General features: G+C 43.5%; 3 protein-coding genes across 7 annotated transcripts in view; 1 reads left to right on the forward strand and 2 right to left on the reverse strand.

Annotated features, from left to right (window-relative positions):
* Positions 1-1,465, reverse strand: part of adam22 (ADAM metallopeptidase domain 22) — a 65,685-nt gene extending 64,220 nt beyond the window's left edge. For 3 of the 5 annotated variants that reach the window (XR_013132436.1, XM_077012903.1, XM_077012905.1), the window contains exons 1-2: positions 970-1,464; positions 469-626 (exon numbers count right to left, since the gene is read on the reverse strand). Coding sequence is in view for 3 of the 5 variants with exons in the window: in XM_077012903.1 (XP_076869018.1) it covers positions 469-626; positions 970-1,054 (243 nt within the window). In the remaining 2 variants the exon portion in view is untranslated. Of the gene's footprint in view, positions 1-468; positions 627-969 lie in introns of all 5 variants that reach the window. The other 2 variants (XR_013132435.1, XM_077012904.1) reach the window with 2 other exon arrangements.
* A 2,216-nt stretch (positions 1,466-3,681) lies between these two features.
* Positions 3,682-9,159, reverse strand: dbf4 (DBF4-CDC7 kinase regulatory subunit). The gene is made up of 12 exons (XM_077012917.1): positions 8,603-9,159; positions 8,283-8,449; positions 7,841-8,029; positions 7,531-7,581; positions 7,326-7,395; positions 7,047-7,123; positions 6,916-6,955; positions 6,683-6,728; positions 6,272-6,394; positions 6,048-6,162; positions 5,515-5,630; positions 3,682-5,207 (listed from the first exon to the last, which is right to left on the reverse strand). The coding sequence occupies exons 1-12, from the start codon at positions 8,634-8,636 to the stop codon at positions 4,304-4,306; spliced, it is 1,932 nt and encodes a 643-aa protein (XP_076869032.1). The 5' UTR covers positions 8,637-9,159; the 3' UTR covers positions 3,682-4,303.
* Positions 9,160-9,420: 261 nt separating this feature from the next.
* On the forward strand, positions 9,421-14,516 carry slc25a40 (solute carrier family 25 member 40). The gene is made up of 11 exons (XM_077012924.1): positions 9,421-9,605; positions 9,941-10,038; positions 10,910-10,969; positions 11,093-11,199; positions 11,384-11,451; positions 11,675-11,799; positions 11,892-12,060; positions 12,421-12,535; positions 12,959-13,040; positions 13,224-13,304; positions 13,634-14,516. Exons 2-11 carry the CDS (start codon positions 9,951-9,953, stop codon positions 13,765-13,767), a joined length of 1,029 nt encoding a protein of 342 aa, XP_076869039.1. The 5' UTR covers positions 9,421-9,605; positions 9,941-9,950; the 3' UTR covers positions 13,768-14,516.
* The last annotated feature ends 504 nt before the right edge of the window (positions 14,517-15,020 follow it).

The following is a 15,020-nucleotide window of genomic DNA, read 5'->3' on the forward strand; positions in this document are numbered from 1 at the left end:
AACTGTATAACTGATCTACAACGTGTATTAGGAGAAACTCAGTCTTTTTCAAAGCTGGTCGATGCGGCATTGGAACCGACTAAGCCTAACAGTATATTATCGTGATTGCATTTTGTTTTGCTGCCACCGAAATTAGAGCTTTCATAATTGCGCATTCTTTGTTTGGCACTGCCACGCGTGCCTATGAGATGGGCGACTGTCCCCAAAGTCCCCGGTGCGTAAGAAACACCTCATCGGTGCACTTTACCAGTGCCAAATGACCGAGGAGAGATTTAAACTGGTAAACACGTAAACTGAAACAGTGAGAGTGCGTAAACACACACAGAAAAAACCATAAACAACTTCTGAATAATAGGATGTCTCCAGTGGCGACGGGGAACCGAGAGCATCCACCCCGTGGTTCCCCACATACCGAATCAAATCGTGGGGGCTGACGGAGCCGTCCGGACGAGATCGAGCCGGGCTTACCTGTTCGGCATCGGAGCTCGCTTTGATCCGTGTGTTGAGCACGTCGTGTGTGCTTTGACTGTTGTTGTTGCGATAGATCAGTCGTAGTGGGACTGTGTTTTCTTTTCCGAGGAACCTGCTCTCATCACGCAAAGCCCTCGTCTTCGTTAAGGCGTTTCCTAGAATAAAACAGCTAGTTTTTTTAAACGACTGATAAACATTTTGCCTTTCTGCCGAGCAAATAGTCGGTGGTTTCTGGTAGCCCACAATAATGTATACAAAAACAATAAAAACGGACAATCTAATACATGTTCACACATTAAGCATTAAAAGGTCCTGCCACTTCAAGAAACATATTTTACAGACTGTTTACATCAGGACAAACCCTGTCAACTGGCACCAGAAAAAGCGGAAATAGGGCAGCACCATTATTATAGACTACAACAGAATAACTTTACATGAGCCTAAACAAACAGAAAGATAAAAAGAAAGGGAAGAAGCCAATAAAGAAAATTCCGTTACCATTATGAGGCAATTTGCTGGAATGTAATACACTACACATCGCTCCGTAGATACACAGAAATGAAATCCCAAATCGCAGGGCCATCGTCACTAAATCCTCTTGGATAAAAAAAACGACTTGAGCGTGTATCCAAAATGTACAAGGTGTTGTTCCCCCTCCACTAAAGACAACAGTGGGTCGCCTCCATCCGAGAGAGCGCTCCGTTCGTCTGTCTAGCGCGCGCTGCCTCTCGGGTTGCCATTAGCGACGCTCTCGCAGCCTCTGCATTGAGACGCGGGGCTCAGGCTCGCCACGGGCGCAACGGCGAATCGCGGTCGCTACGTTTGAGCGATTTCAGCTCTTTCACCAGGCACGGGGCCACCTCCTTAAAAGACATCAATATCCAGACGCCTCACTGCAGAAATCCCATATAAATATACATGAGGAACGAAGGGCGAACGGAATGACGGGTAGTGTAGTGTGCGCAGTGCGTGCGTGTAGTCCACCTGCTGGTACCTTCTGCGCAAAACAAACCACGTGACCGCGTGAAAGCCGCTGTGGAAATTATGAAACGATACGTTAGAAGAGACTGAATGGTAAACACGAATAGCGCTAACACGCAGGCTAGCGACTATTTTCCAGAGATTTATGCTAGTTGCCTTTATTTGCTGGAACAATGTTAGATTCCATTGATTTTTTTTTTCCTTCAAATTTGACATTTTGCTTTTTGCCCATTTTTTTCTGACGAGCGACATGAACCACAGTCAACAAATATCTCAATAAATCCCAAGTGACAACAATACCTTTGTAAATTGGGAATCACTATTGGGTTCAGTTACGAAATCAGCCCTAAAGCTTTTTGCCGTCTTAAAAAATGTCTAATATTTCAATAGCCTACCTGTATTTAGTTACCTAAATCGAAGTAATGTAAAAAAAAACTTCATTAACCAGGAGAAAATGTAAATAACAAAAAAAAATGAATACAAAAACTAATACATTAATTAATACAAAATGTCAGGTGTATGATTGAGAGAGCATTGCCAGAGAAACACGAATCCACTTCAGTCCTCATTTTTCCTTGGCTGATACAATGGCAAAAGGCCATTGATTGGAGGTTCAGAGAATATAGTGAAATTACCCTATAATTAATAATCAAATGCTACTATGATTAACATTCAGGATTCCCATTAATTTACCTTTCATTGTTTTATGAAGGCGCCCCCTCAGGTTTAGGAATCCATTAAAAAAGAACAAAAAGAAAGATTGAAAACATTGTCACAACATATTGTTTGCTAATCGTTCGCGCGGTCTGCAGTGGTGACGTTGCAGAAACCCGTGCGCGTTTGAGCGCGTGAGCTGTGCGCACAGCCAAAATGATCTGTGATGAAACGTGGCACTCACAAACATTCATTTAGCTGAGAACGAGGAGAGGTCAAAGCACATAACGGTTTCACGTGTACGTGTTTAACATGTCGCCGGGCGGGCCGATTTCACAGTATGCAGCTATCGCAACATAACGGCGTTCTTTTTAACTGTCCTCGGGAGCTTTCAGCCCGTCCAATTATTTGCAATGGGCTCGCGCGCAATCTAACTCTCTGGACGCGAGTGCCAAATCTAAATCTGCCAACTGCTGACGCGCGTGCCCAATCCCTGGCCTTTTGCGCGCTCACGCCACCGTGGATTTACCGCGCATATTCTCGCGCATATTCTCGCGCAGTCCACATGACTGAAGAGGTGTGTAACTCTAGCACACATCTAGAGCACCAGGAGAGGCGGGGGTGAAGCACACTCCTCTGAGAACATCCGGAGTGCGCTTGGGATGCAGGCTTCAGCAGATTTTGCATGTGGAAATATCCGAACACGAATGCGACGATAAAAAGAAAAATAAATGATTTTGACGACAGATTTTTATATAAATGTAATTAGCATAATTTTACATATGGATGAATGGTTTGTTGAATTGCAAATGTTTTATTCTAACATTTCATATTTGGTCCACTGGCTATGGCACTTATTCTGCCATCTATATTTAGATAAATCGCATACCCCTAAGACCAAGAGTCTAAGCAATTTCATTAGGTGATAAATCCTTCTGCCTCTGAGTACCTCCAATGGTTATTCTACAATAACGGAAAAAGTGATAGCTGTGTATGCCTTGCTTATGCTATAATATTTTTGTCATCGGTGGTAACCATGGAAAAGCTGAACTCCCCAATACTACGTTTTATGTGACGTGATGACGTTGGCCACGGTAGTCGTCACAGAACTTAAGCCCAAAATTCGGCGAGAGCGGAATTCACGGGGACGCAGTCGGAACATTTAAATTCTGCAATCGAAAAACTGGTACATGTGTTCTGAGAGCTGGAAAATACATTGCTGCCTAGTTGGGGTTCTCTGGGGAGTGGGTTGGAAATGACTGGTGTAGGAATGTTGTCCATCACATGAAGTGAAGACCAGACCACAACGCACACGTGCATGCACACATATTCATGTTGATGTAGTTAACAGGTCGAGTGTATTGTGTCTGATTAAAAACGCCCAGCAAGCACAAGTTCCAGAGCTTGTGAGGGTTATGAATATGTTCATGCAGAGCAAGTTTGTTTACCAGTGATGGAAGGCAATGCAGAAACATGTGGATGTGTGTCAATCAATTGTATTTGTATTATTCACTTATCCACTCAAATGCAATATAGTACATCACACAAGGAAACGTAAAATAATTTTACCACCTCCATCAAAGTCAATGGGATAAGGTCAGATAACAGAACATGATCACTTGGATCCAGTATATCAAACAAGCTGGCACTCACTGCCAATGTGGGGTGTGTGTGTGACCTACTGGACACACACTTTTTCCAACATTTGTTGACTTGCAAACTGGCAGTAACTTCCTAATATCATTAAGTATCAACTCTCACTTCTACACAAACTCAATGAATTAAGACGCATGAAAACATACTGTCTGCAAAGGATTTTATAAAGGACAAATTCATCCATGTACACTTGCAGGGCAAGCACCACTCCTTCCACACACACATATATAATGTGGAAGGACAAATCTATATTAAATATAATATAAAATATTACAGTCCATTTCATACGGACCTATGTACACAGCTCCAAAGCCATTTGACTTCATGAAGGTTTGTCTTATTGGAGTTTCATGTTTTCTGTTGAAAGTTGCAATTCATATTTATGGCACAGACTGACATGTTCCTGTATCTCAAAGGTCAGTACCCTTTTTAGGAACTTCAGTATCTCAGAGTTATATATACATTTTTACACTTTATTTATCAATTTCCAGTGCTGCCTTGGTTTCCTGTTTTTTTCCTCATGCTTTTATTAAAAAGAAATTCAGAAGCCTTTAAAATCATCTTCCCCCAAGCTGTCGCTGGACTTGAAGAAATGACTTAAGTCCAGGTCAGAGGCCAAAGGTCTTGGAGACTGGGAAGCTTCTACATGAGGAACCTCAGCTGAAACTCTCCGTCTACTCCTAGAGACCCGCACTTTCCTCTGCAGCGTTCGACATGGACTGTCCATGCAGCTTGAATTACACTCTCCGCTGGACGAGTGCTGTTTAGCTGTGATTGGCCTGTGGCTTATGTCAGCAGGCTGCTCAGTTCTGACTGGCCCATGGCCCGAATCGCGTAGTAGCCTGCCTGTAGAGATCTGCGTACACTCTGCGATATCCAAAAGTGTTTGTTGTGCAGTCTGAAAGTCCGTATGGCTAACATCACAATGTTCCGACGCCTCGTTAGTATTCTGAGCTCTTTGTAAGGTGTTTGCACCTGGCAGACTGCAAGCACTTCTCAAATTTAGCCCAGTACCTACAGATTCGAAAGTTCTAAAATCTTGGCAAGTAGGGTGTGCACTCGAATTCCTTTGCAACGGTCTGGAATCCTCCTCCAGGGAGTCCGAAAAACACGCTGGCCTGGTGCTGGACAGCGAAGTACCCAATGCTTTCTGCAAGGCAACTTTGGAGCTGGACGACAACTCAAATGTCCTGCGCTTGGAGCAGGACCTCTCCGCCACGTCGGGCCGCACGGCCGGGTCCTCCCCTGATTTCTGGGTGGGTTCTCTGCAGCGTTTGCGGGCTGCCAGTGGCTCTCCGCTACTTCTGACCTCCGCGTTGGGGGAGAGGCAGACAGGGGACCTGTCGGTCACTTCTCCTCCTTCTCTTTCCACAGCTCTCTCTCCTCCGTCCCTCCTCATGACCACCCCGGGGGCACGGAGAGGGGCCGACACACTGCACTTCCTCCTGCGGAGAAGCCAACACAAACGTACGTCTGAGCACATTAGGCTAAACGCCACAGCCATTCATCTCCCCGATCTTTCAAACATTAACCTGGGAAAGTCTCCGAGCCCTAATGGAGTATTTATGGGGGTGGAAAGAGTATATCTGAGAAAATGTCTTTCAAAGGTAAACATCAACAGCAAGCAAGCGTGCAATTGTTATCCAAAACAATATTTTCTTCTTGCCTCTCTTTGGTTAGGAAGCACTGCACCACCTGCTGGTTTAAAAAAAATGCTTTGATTGGACTCGTCTTGAACTTGAGTGGCGGTACCTTTGCACTGGGGTCCTGATGTGTATGAGGTCACAGGTGAGTCCTGAGATTACTCTGTCCACAACCAGGTATTCCTCACTTGTAGAAAAGGTTAGATGCTGTTCACTCTGCAGGTGCTGTGGGCAAAGGAGTCAACAGAGAATTGCGAATGGCATCTTAAGCAATGCAAGATAACATCAAAAATGAAAAAGATTAAGCCATCCATTTACGCTGGATGAAAAGTCAAATTGTTCAATGCAAATGTCATTTTTAGTTTGCCTTTTTACATAATAGTACATCAGCTGTTCATCAGTTATCATGATTTCTCTGCTACCTTACTGGCATTTTCAATAGAATGTCAACACCATTTCATTTTGTCAGTTCTAAACCAAATCCAAAATGTGTTTTCTTTACTTTTATGTTGAATTTACATTGTCTTCAGGATCACCACCACCCCACTCCTCTACCCATGTGGTGTTCCTAAACGCAGTTAGTGATGTTATTGTGCACGCTGGCCCCTCACACATTTGGAGTGTGTGTAGTCCGATACTCACGGCTTTGAGGCCTTCGTATTTGACCATGCAGCATTCGCAGTAACCCCCTTTCCTCCGATCTTCATGGCCTCTGCGTCTCTCTTTCCTGCCCCTCGGCCGTCGCTGTGCACACGACCTGAGGCGATAAACAAGTCAGCTAGTTTATGAGCACGCGGGCGATGAGCTGACAGAGGCGAGCGCTTTGTTGTGGATGTGCTGGATCGGGGACAGGTGGGCTGACCTACCCTCGCTCTTTCACCTTTCCGCCTTTACAATTTTCTCCCACCAAGAATGGACTACAGGGGGCAGCAGAGTTGAAGTTGCACACGGGCATGGTGGCCATTGGGAGGTAAATGGGACGGTACTGCCTGGAAACATCAAAACATACTAAATTAGACCCAGAACAGGTAAATGACAACTGAGAGGAAAAAAAAGAAAAATTGTGCATTATATTGATACACACTACTGAATTTCACATTTGTTATTAGTCTTTTTTGCCTTATTTACAAAAATAAATGAGCTTTACAATTCTACATGAATCATCTTACACAAAGGGTCTTCGTGTATATTGGTCATGTACAGCAGGGCCTTAGTGTAGATATAACAATTATTTGAAGACACTTTTGGTATAATGAGAAATGTACTGAATGAAGTACCTGCTGGAGTCCTCCACTTTAACAAAGGGGCGACTGATTCTGCCAGCTGGAAACAAGAACCAGTAAGAGATTCATAAACACCAGGTTCACAGCAGGGCTGGAGTGGGTAGGCTCAGCTTACTTGAATCATAGTGCTTACAGTTAGATAAAGATTAAAACAGATTTCATTAAATTGTGTTAGCCGAGTCAGTTTTTGCAGTCTTTTGGAGAAAGGAAAGATATTTTTTACTCACCTCTGCATTTCTGAAATCCCCCCGAGGTCTCAAGTTTGGCCTAAAACCAGAAGCAAAAATGACTTGGTGAACATGTGAGCCAAGCACTTCTACGTTCCAGCGGTTAACCAAGGCCAAACAAATGCACTCACGGCTTTCTTCGCTGTGTGCGATGCTCTGCTCTCCTTAGGGAGTTTGCTTTTCTTCTTTTCAATATAAGAAATTATGTCTGCGAAGAGAATCACAACAGATAAAGTGCAGCTCCAGTGTAGTTCAAGGACAGGGTAAAATACGTCTAAATGAATTAAAATTACACAAAGCCTTTTGTACAGGCTAAACACCAGTGTTCATATGCATGTATATCAAGGAGGAGTTTGTTTATGTTTACTGGGTTAATAGTGTTGTGAAGAGTATAGTGAGAACATGATTACCATCAATGTAGATAATTTTAACACCCCATTCGAGTGCACTGGCCAAGATTCGGTTAATCTGAACTCGTTCCTAAGAGGATAGAGGATGGGTGGAGAAACACTCAGTGAAAGCAGACCAGCCATCTGCGATTAACATGTCCATACAGTAGGTGAAAACTGCAGGGTAATGTCCATCAGTGCATTGTGATAGCCACAAATCACTCACTTGTTCTTTAACGACTTTCTTCACTAATGTTTTGCCTCTGCTCACAAGAACCTGTGAAATACCACCCAAAAGTGATGAAATTAGGGTCAATTCCTTCAGAAGTTATACAAAAGATAAGAGTTAAAGGCCCGCTTTTCTTAAATATAGACAACCCTAAAAATGTGAATACAAGCTTAGCAAAATTAAGTAGCTAAATGACAAAGCAGAAATTTTCAACAAGCATTATTCTCTTGGACCAACAATGATTTCAGTACTGAGACAATTCATCTCCCCCAGTTTGAAGAGGAGAGCACAACATCAGGCCGCTCACAGTGTCAGCTGGTCCCAGCGAGCTGCCCCGGGGGCCCAGACCGTCCCTTTTGCTGCCCGGGTGTGGGGAGCTGAGGCCAGAGTCAGGGCTGGGCACCGGCGAGTCCTGAACCAGACGTTGCACGTGGCGAGCTTCTGGCTTCCCAGAAACCAAGTACCGAATCTCCTTACTGAAAAACTTTTCCACTGTCTGATACCAGAAAAAAGAGGAATCAAGATATGAACAACATAGAAGAGATTGCCACGAATTTAGAAACTTTTAACTAGCAAAGAGGTCAGATGATCAATCATAGAGAATCACAAAGGATGAAATGCAATCAAGTATAATATACAATACACTGGTTTGATCAACTTGAAAGGCCACATATAGTTTAACGCAAACATAAGGGGGCACGTGTATTTAATATGCTTATGTAAAATGAAACGATTTCGATTGTACTTACGCCTCCGAGGCTCTTTATATCCTTTTCCAAAGTTAGGGTCCGTTTATTAGAGGGCAAGTCCAAAAAAAACATTCGCCCTGTCAAGGGCTTGTGAGGAGGATCACATGCTGGTCGTAGTTTACTTTTTGATGTAGTTTTCTCGAGCACGTCTTTATCCAGGTTTGAGTCTGTTGGAAGACAGTATTTTAGGTCAGTTAGAAATAAACACACTGATCAGATCATGCAAAACAAGGCACCAATGGTAACCTTTATGAGACTAACGACATTTTCATAAAACTACGCATCTTAAAATAATAAACAATAGTTAATATTGAACTTACCTTGATATTTTGGATTGGCACTCTGGTGTTTCATCACTGTTGGTTTCCTAGCTGGTTAACTAGTTAGTCAGCTAACGTTAACCCGAAGTGGACAGAGAACGGACGGATCTCTTCAGGGATTCAGACAAATAACATTTTCTGATCGTGACAAACGCACTTTCTCCTTTTTCTGCATTACACGCGTTGTATTTGTAAATCGGCGGAAAGCTGACAAGTAAAACCGTTAAGATTGAGGCATTAGCAACATCCAACTACGTGAACAGACGTAGACTTCAGGCTCATTTAAATCCGCGTTTTAAACTCCCGATACGTTAGACAGGAAGTTCAAACTAGGTGAGCCAAGCTAGTTAGCTAACAAAGTTAGCCAACTAAAGGGTATACGTACATACAAGTCTTGAACAAACTACATCCTCGGCTCGATGCTTATATTAATAGAATATTTTCATAATATATGAAATAAATAGTATTACATTAGTTTTAATACTGCCTAAACCGAACCCAATCGTACATGTTTCTATTTTCCCGCTCGATGAGACTTTCACCGTGACGCCAGGCATTTGAAGTATAAACGTCATTTATTTCGCTTCTTGCGTTTCGACACCGAAGTCTTCATATTATGGCAACACACAGGACGTATTTTAGGTCAATGAACATACTATAAAATACATAATTTATATTCTACGTTTTATTTTGTATGAAACGTAAACTTATTAAATGTTTTTTACTTATTGAAGTTTTTACTGGTTGTTACTCGGTGAAAAATACTGTCTATTAAATTCCATTCAAATGCAGGTATTTTAAACGACGAATCTGCTTTCCTGAAAATAAAGGCACTGCGCAAACGTCCAGTGCAGTGAAACAACACGAAGTTCCAGTATGATTATTGTTAATCAATGTCGCTTTGTAATACAGGAATAGAATGCCGATCAATTCTTTATGTCGCATATAGGCTTATGCTGTCATGGTTTGGGAATATAGTTTATATCAAATGATTACTGCAATGGTAAGTATAGCTTGTTACACAGTTGCTGGTAATGTCATGAAATGTCACTGTCTTAGGACATGTTCTAGGTCTAGGTTAGGAGTCTGCCAAATGCCATAAATGTAAATGTAAATGTAGGTTAGGAGTTAGCTAAAGGAAATAAAATCGGTTGTTCTCAGTGAAACTGAATTATTCACCTATCCATAGAAAGTGATGGAAGTCACTTGATCAAGTTTCAAAGAAGGTTAAGTTGTTTTTTTGTTGCGCCACGTGACTTTGACTCCTACCTGGTAATAGCTTTTCGCATTTTAATGTAGGCTAATTGGATTATAATTGTCGTCTTTGATTCATGACAGACGCCTTGAGATGACTTCTCAGAGTGCCCTGGACAGCATAACACCTCTGCAGCAGATGATAGCCTCATGTTCCGGGGCAATCCTTACATCACTGTTTGGTAAGCCAGGAAGGCGATGGGGTTCAGATCACCCATTCCCACCCTCCCCCACTGACTGTATGAAGTTTACAACGTCATATTAACCATATTAATTACAATAAATAAATGGAGTTGTTGAGTAAAGTGATCCAACAACTATATGGCAATTATATATAACTATATTATTATAAACCATTTATTATTATAAAACAATGATATGAAATTTAAATGTACCCAACGTTGCATGTGTACACTGTCTTTGAAATTTGAACCTCAGTGGTGAGCAAGAAGAGTTAGAGGCATGGGTAAGATATTAAATTAAAATAAAGTTTATTTAAAAATGCATCGATCCAGAGATCTTGGTTACACACTCTAAAAGCAAGAGAGAGCCAAACCCTCTCTATAATCCTGAATCGTTATACTATCTACCGCTGGTTATGTAAGTACTCGTGACTGAATTTTGGAATTAAGGTCTGATATGTGTCCGGCGATAGCACTGTGTGGTGATGTCAGTGCTACCCCTCCCTGAATGGGGGGCACCAGGTTGAGATTCTTCTGCAGGCCCATATCTTGCAGGTGTCCCTGCTGCATAGATACATGGGGAGTGAAGAACATTCTATCTACAGTCTAGCCACAACTATGAGTGACTACCTTATCTTCACACTAGGGGTGCTCACAGACAGAGATTAATACAAGGGAGAAGACAGCATGAACATCAAGGAAGGCCTTACACACATACAGAAAACTTAAGATATACGTTTTTCCATTACAACACACAACCACATGGGTACAAGTACAAACTCTGGAGACAATACAGTTGTTTTTAGACCATACTTATTGTTCAAAGGTGCGTTGCAGACACAAACTGTTGTATGTTTTGCCTCCCATACAGTAACTCCTCTAGATGTCGTAAAGATCAGACTCCAGGCACAGAAAACCCCTTTTCCCAAAGGTAAAAGAAAACGCAGCCACACCAAGGCCAGACTGTGCTTTTAATAGAAATTTCTCAAAACTATTAAGATGTGATAAACCTTTAAATTGAACTCCTTTAAATTTTGTTCCATGTTTCACACAGGGAAGTGCTTTGTGTACTGCAATGGCCTGATGGATCACATCTGCGTGTGTGAGAATGGAAATGCAAAGGCCTGGTATAAACCTCGGGGACATTTTAATGGCACCCTGGTGAGTGGAGGGAGAGACAGAGGTCCCTTTGCCATAGAGTAATTTGAGTTTCATCTTAAAGCAAACCACTGTAACTGGAATTTTCCGCACAGTGCTAGCGAGCATGCGGAATTGCTTGCACAACACCCCGGACCAATGGAATGCTGTTGTATTATATCATGTATTGTTCTATTTTGTGACCCAGGACGCCTTTATTAAGATCGTGCGCACAGAAGGAATGAAGTCTCTATGGAGTGGCCTCCCCCCAACCCTGTTAGTCACGTCCACCCTCACCCCCATACATACACGGCTTAAGCAAGGAGCTGACGGGAGCGCTCTTACCATAGCAGTGCGTCTGTAGCCGCACACACCTGCTCGCGTTCCGCTCCCGTTGGTCGTTTTTTTTCAGCTACCAGCTAAATGTTAACTGCCTCATTATGGCTGTGATTGGCACCCTTGTGAGGATGTGTACCAGTGCAGTGTTCTGCCCCTGCAGGGTGATGGCAGTGCCGGCTACAGTGATATACTTCACCTGCTACGACCAGCTCTCTGCCGCCCTCCGCCTCCGTATGGGCGACCAGGCAGACGAGGTGCCGCTGTTGGCCGGATCTCTTGCCAGAAGTAACCTCTGACTCCATCCACTTGGCTTTCGGCAGGTTTAGAATGAGGCGAATGGATTGGTTCAGTTATCTGCCTGTGTGTGTGTGTTTCAGTGGGATCTGCTACTTTGATCAGTCCTTTAGAGCTGATCCGTACCAAACTGCAGTCGGAGAGGCAGTCGTACAGAGAGCTGAGTGCCATTATTCGCTCAAGTGTCCATGCTGATGGCTGGCTTACTCTTTGGAGGGGCCTAGGACCAACATTGCTTAGGGATGTGCCCTTCTCAGGTAAACACACACATAAACACCTGAAACTTTGCTACAGATTTTAAAAGGGCTACTTCCAACACTTTCATAGAAATGGCCTTCTGTCACTGTTAACCATACCTGTTTGTGGGATTATAGAGTGCAACTTCACAGCGCTTTTATAATTTTGCCTGCTATATCATGTCTATTTAATCACTTTTAAATTAGCATATTTTGTTGGTCTTTTTAAAATGCAGTTAACGATATTACTCCTTTTATAACAAACTGTTCAGTCAGACTATGTTTTGCATGTTTATGCACCCTTACAGCTCAACGTGACGTTTTCTTTTGTGGCACTTTGTAGTACTCACCTGTGGTGTTGTGTGTTCCCTGCCACCTCAGCTTTGTACTGGTTTAACTACGAGAAGGCCAAAGCCTGGCTGTGTCAGTCCAGCGGGAGCAGAGAGGCGACCTTCTCCATCACCTTCATCGCTGGAGCCCTGTCCGGCTCTGTGAGTCTCTTCCGTCTCTCTACCCCGTTCGGTCTCACATGGGGCACCGTGTAGTTGAGTCTCTACATTTTTAAGGTTTTTGAGAAATATGGCAACACCAGCTGGAATTAAGTCCTGGCTTATGTGTTATATAGATGATCTGTAATCTATATTACAGATTTTGTCTGAAATTAGATTAGGGTTGGAATATTGGTTAGAGTTGGATTTATATTAGGCTTGGAATTGGATTAGGGTTGGAATTATGTTAGGGTTGTGTTGCTCTACAGTGTGTTAGATCTCCAGGGCTGGATCTGGGAACCCCTAAAGCTTAATGGACAAAGTGTAGAGTCATGCCTTTACTTTGGCCTTAAACAAATGGTTTACAGGAGCTGCACCTCCCCTGGAGGAGTGGGGCTTTGTGTCAAACATTACTCCTCCTCTCAGATTGCAGCAGTTGTCACGCTGCCGTTTGACGTGGTGAAGACCAGGAGACAGGTGGAGCTCGGTGAACTGCAGGCCCAGAACTGTATGTTCCACAACTTCAGCCCTGGAAACAAACAAAAAAAAGTGGATAACTTAAAATAAATGGATAACTTAGAGGATTGCTTCCACATAACAGTTAATGATTGATGGAGGAACAGCTACTGTTCCTAGATAAGCCACAGCTTGTATTAACAATAAATGAATAATTTACACATTTGTTTTTTAGTGACTGCTCAGGCTTCTTCTTCAACGTATACTGTGATGAGAAGAATTGTGACAGAAAATGGTGCCAAAGGACTCTTTGCAGGTAAGGGCTTCAAATCACTTAAACACGTGGCCAGATTGTGAATATAGTTTCCCAATATAGTTTCCATGTGCCATGATCAGTGAAAATATTTAGTCTATGGGAAATTGAGTTTCTTTCATACCGGCAGACCAGTTTTGCTTCCTAGATTGGTAAACAAGGCACATGAAGTCGGTAAATCGGTGATTAACCACTAGATGTTGCTGCTGTTCCTCGTGTTTCCACGTTAAAGTAATTCAAGTAATGGCAGCTCTCTGAATAATCGAATTAACCCACTGCCGTCACCAGATTAGCTAAGCGCTAAACCTGTTCTTCCGATGTCTCTATCTCAGGTTTCATGCCGCGGCTGATAAAGGTAGCTCCAGCCTGTGCCATAATGATCAGCACCTACGAGTTCGGAAAGGCTGCCTTCCGCGAGCACAACCGGAAGAGGCCCGCGTCACCTCTCCAGACCAGCAGCACCTGATCACGCTCCACCCTCCACCTGCGGAAACACTCGCCCCCTGTGGAGGTGTTCTTCATCAGCTCCCCACAGAACACGGGCAAGGCCCTCACACATTACCTGACCGCCTGCTTACACCTGCAGATCACGGCAAACGAACTGGCGTCCATGCTTACCTCGTCGAGCCGCTCTGCTAGCATCCCTTCATTGGTTCGCTAGTATAGAATAATGCCAGTCTCGCCATTGCCCAGCTAAGTCTTGTGGTAAATGAAGTTTGCAGTTAATTCAGTGTAATGACAATAAATTTGGTATACCACAGATAGCAGGAGATGGGGCTACCAGACAGCTTGCAATAAAATGTCTGATTATGATCTCATATGATTACATCTGTACAGCTGTAATCTGGTTATTAGCAGTATTTGGAACTATTTGTGTCTATTTTTTGTTATTATTCAGTCTCGATGTGTCTATGTTCACAATAGTCCAGCAAGCAAGGTAGTGTTTACACGTACCAGTCTAAAAACAAGATGAAAATGTATCTGGACTTTTTGTACTTTTACGTTTTTAGAACATGAGTTAAATAAGGACAAAACCAGTTTGAAAGATATTATATTTATTTAAGAAACCATGACCAATAGACATAGAAATAAAGTGCAAAAATACCATCTTGGTGACAGCAGCAAAACTATCCTGTTTAAATGGAGAACAATTACTGTATTATCTGAACTCACTTCTATAGTGAAAATCCAAGCCATTGATGAAGAGTAGCATGTGGATCTGAATGAAAAAACGACGTCACCCGTACAGTCTAGCACAGTCAGGGTGTCGCCCCTCCCCCACCCGTACAGTCTAGCACAGTCAGGGTGTCGCCCCTCCCCCACCCGTACAGTCTAGTACAGTCAGGGTGTCGCCCCTCCCCCACCTGTACAGTCTAATACAGTCAGGGTGTCGCCCCTCCCCCACCCATACAGTCTAATACAGTCAGGGTGTCGCCCTCCCCCACCCGTACAGTCTAATACAGTCAGGGTGTCGCCCCTCCCCCACCTGTACAGTCTAACACAGTCAGGGTGTCGCCCCTCCCCCACCCGTACAGTCTAGCACAGTCAGGGTGTCGCCCCTCCCCCACCCGTACAGTCTAATACAGTCAGGGTGTCGCCCCTCCCCCACCCGTACAGTCTAATACAGTCAGGGTGTCGCCCCTCCCCCACCTGTACAGTCTAGTACAGTCAGGGTGTCGCCCCTCCCCCACCCGTACAGTCTAGTACAGTCAGGGTGTC

Source organism: Brachyhypopomus gauderio, chromosome 7, assembly GCF_052324685.1.
Source record: "Brachyhypopomus gauderio isolate BG-103 chromosome 7, BGAUD_0.2, whole genome shotgun sequence".
NCBI classification, from domain to species: domain Eukaryota; kingdom Metazoa; phylum Chordata; class Actinopteri; order Gymnotiformes; family Hypopomidae; genus Brachyhypopomus; species Brachyhypopomus gauderio.

What these genes read in the sequence shown, in the direction of transcription:
- dbf4 (XM_077012917.1), bottom strand. Translation starts at nt 8,636, where the DNA reads ATGAAACACCAGAGTGCCAATCCAAAATATCAAG. An exon ending in ATATAAAGAGCCTCGGAGGC is followed by an intron (nt 8,030 to 8,282) that starts GTAAGTACAATC and finishes TTCTGGTATCAG; the next exon opens with ACAGTGGAAAAGTTTTTCAG. An exon ending in GGAAAGGTGAAAGAGCGAGG is followed by an intron (nt 6,163 to 6,271) that starts GTAGGTCAGCCC and finishes TTATCGCCTCAG; the next exon opens with GTCGTGTGCACAGCGACGGC.
- slc25a40 (XM_077012924.1), top strand. Translation starts at nt 9,951, where the DNA reads ATGACTTCTCAGAGTGCCCTGGACAGCATAACACCTCTGCAGCAGATG. An exon ending in AATCCTTACATCACTGTTTG is followed by an intron (nt 10,039 to 10,909) that starts GTAAGCCAGGAA and finishes CCTCCCATACAG; the next exon opens with TAACTCCTCTAGATGTCGTA. An exon ending in TGCCAAAGGACTCTTTGCAG is followed by an intron (nt 13,305 to 13,633) that starts GTAAGGGCTTCA and finishes TCTCTATCTCAG; the next exon opens with GTTTCATGCCGCGGCTGATA.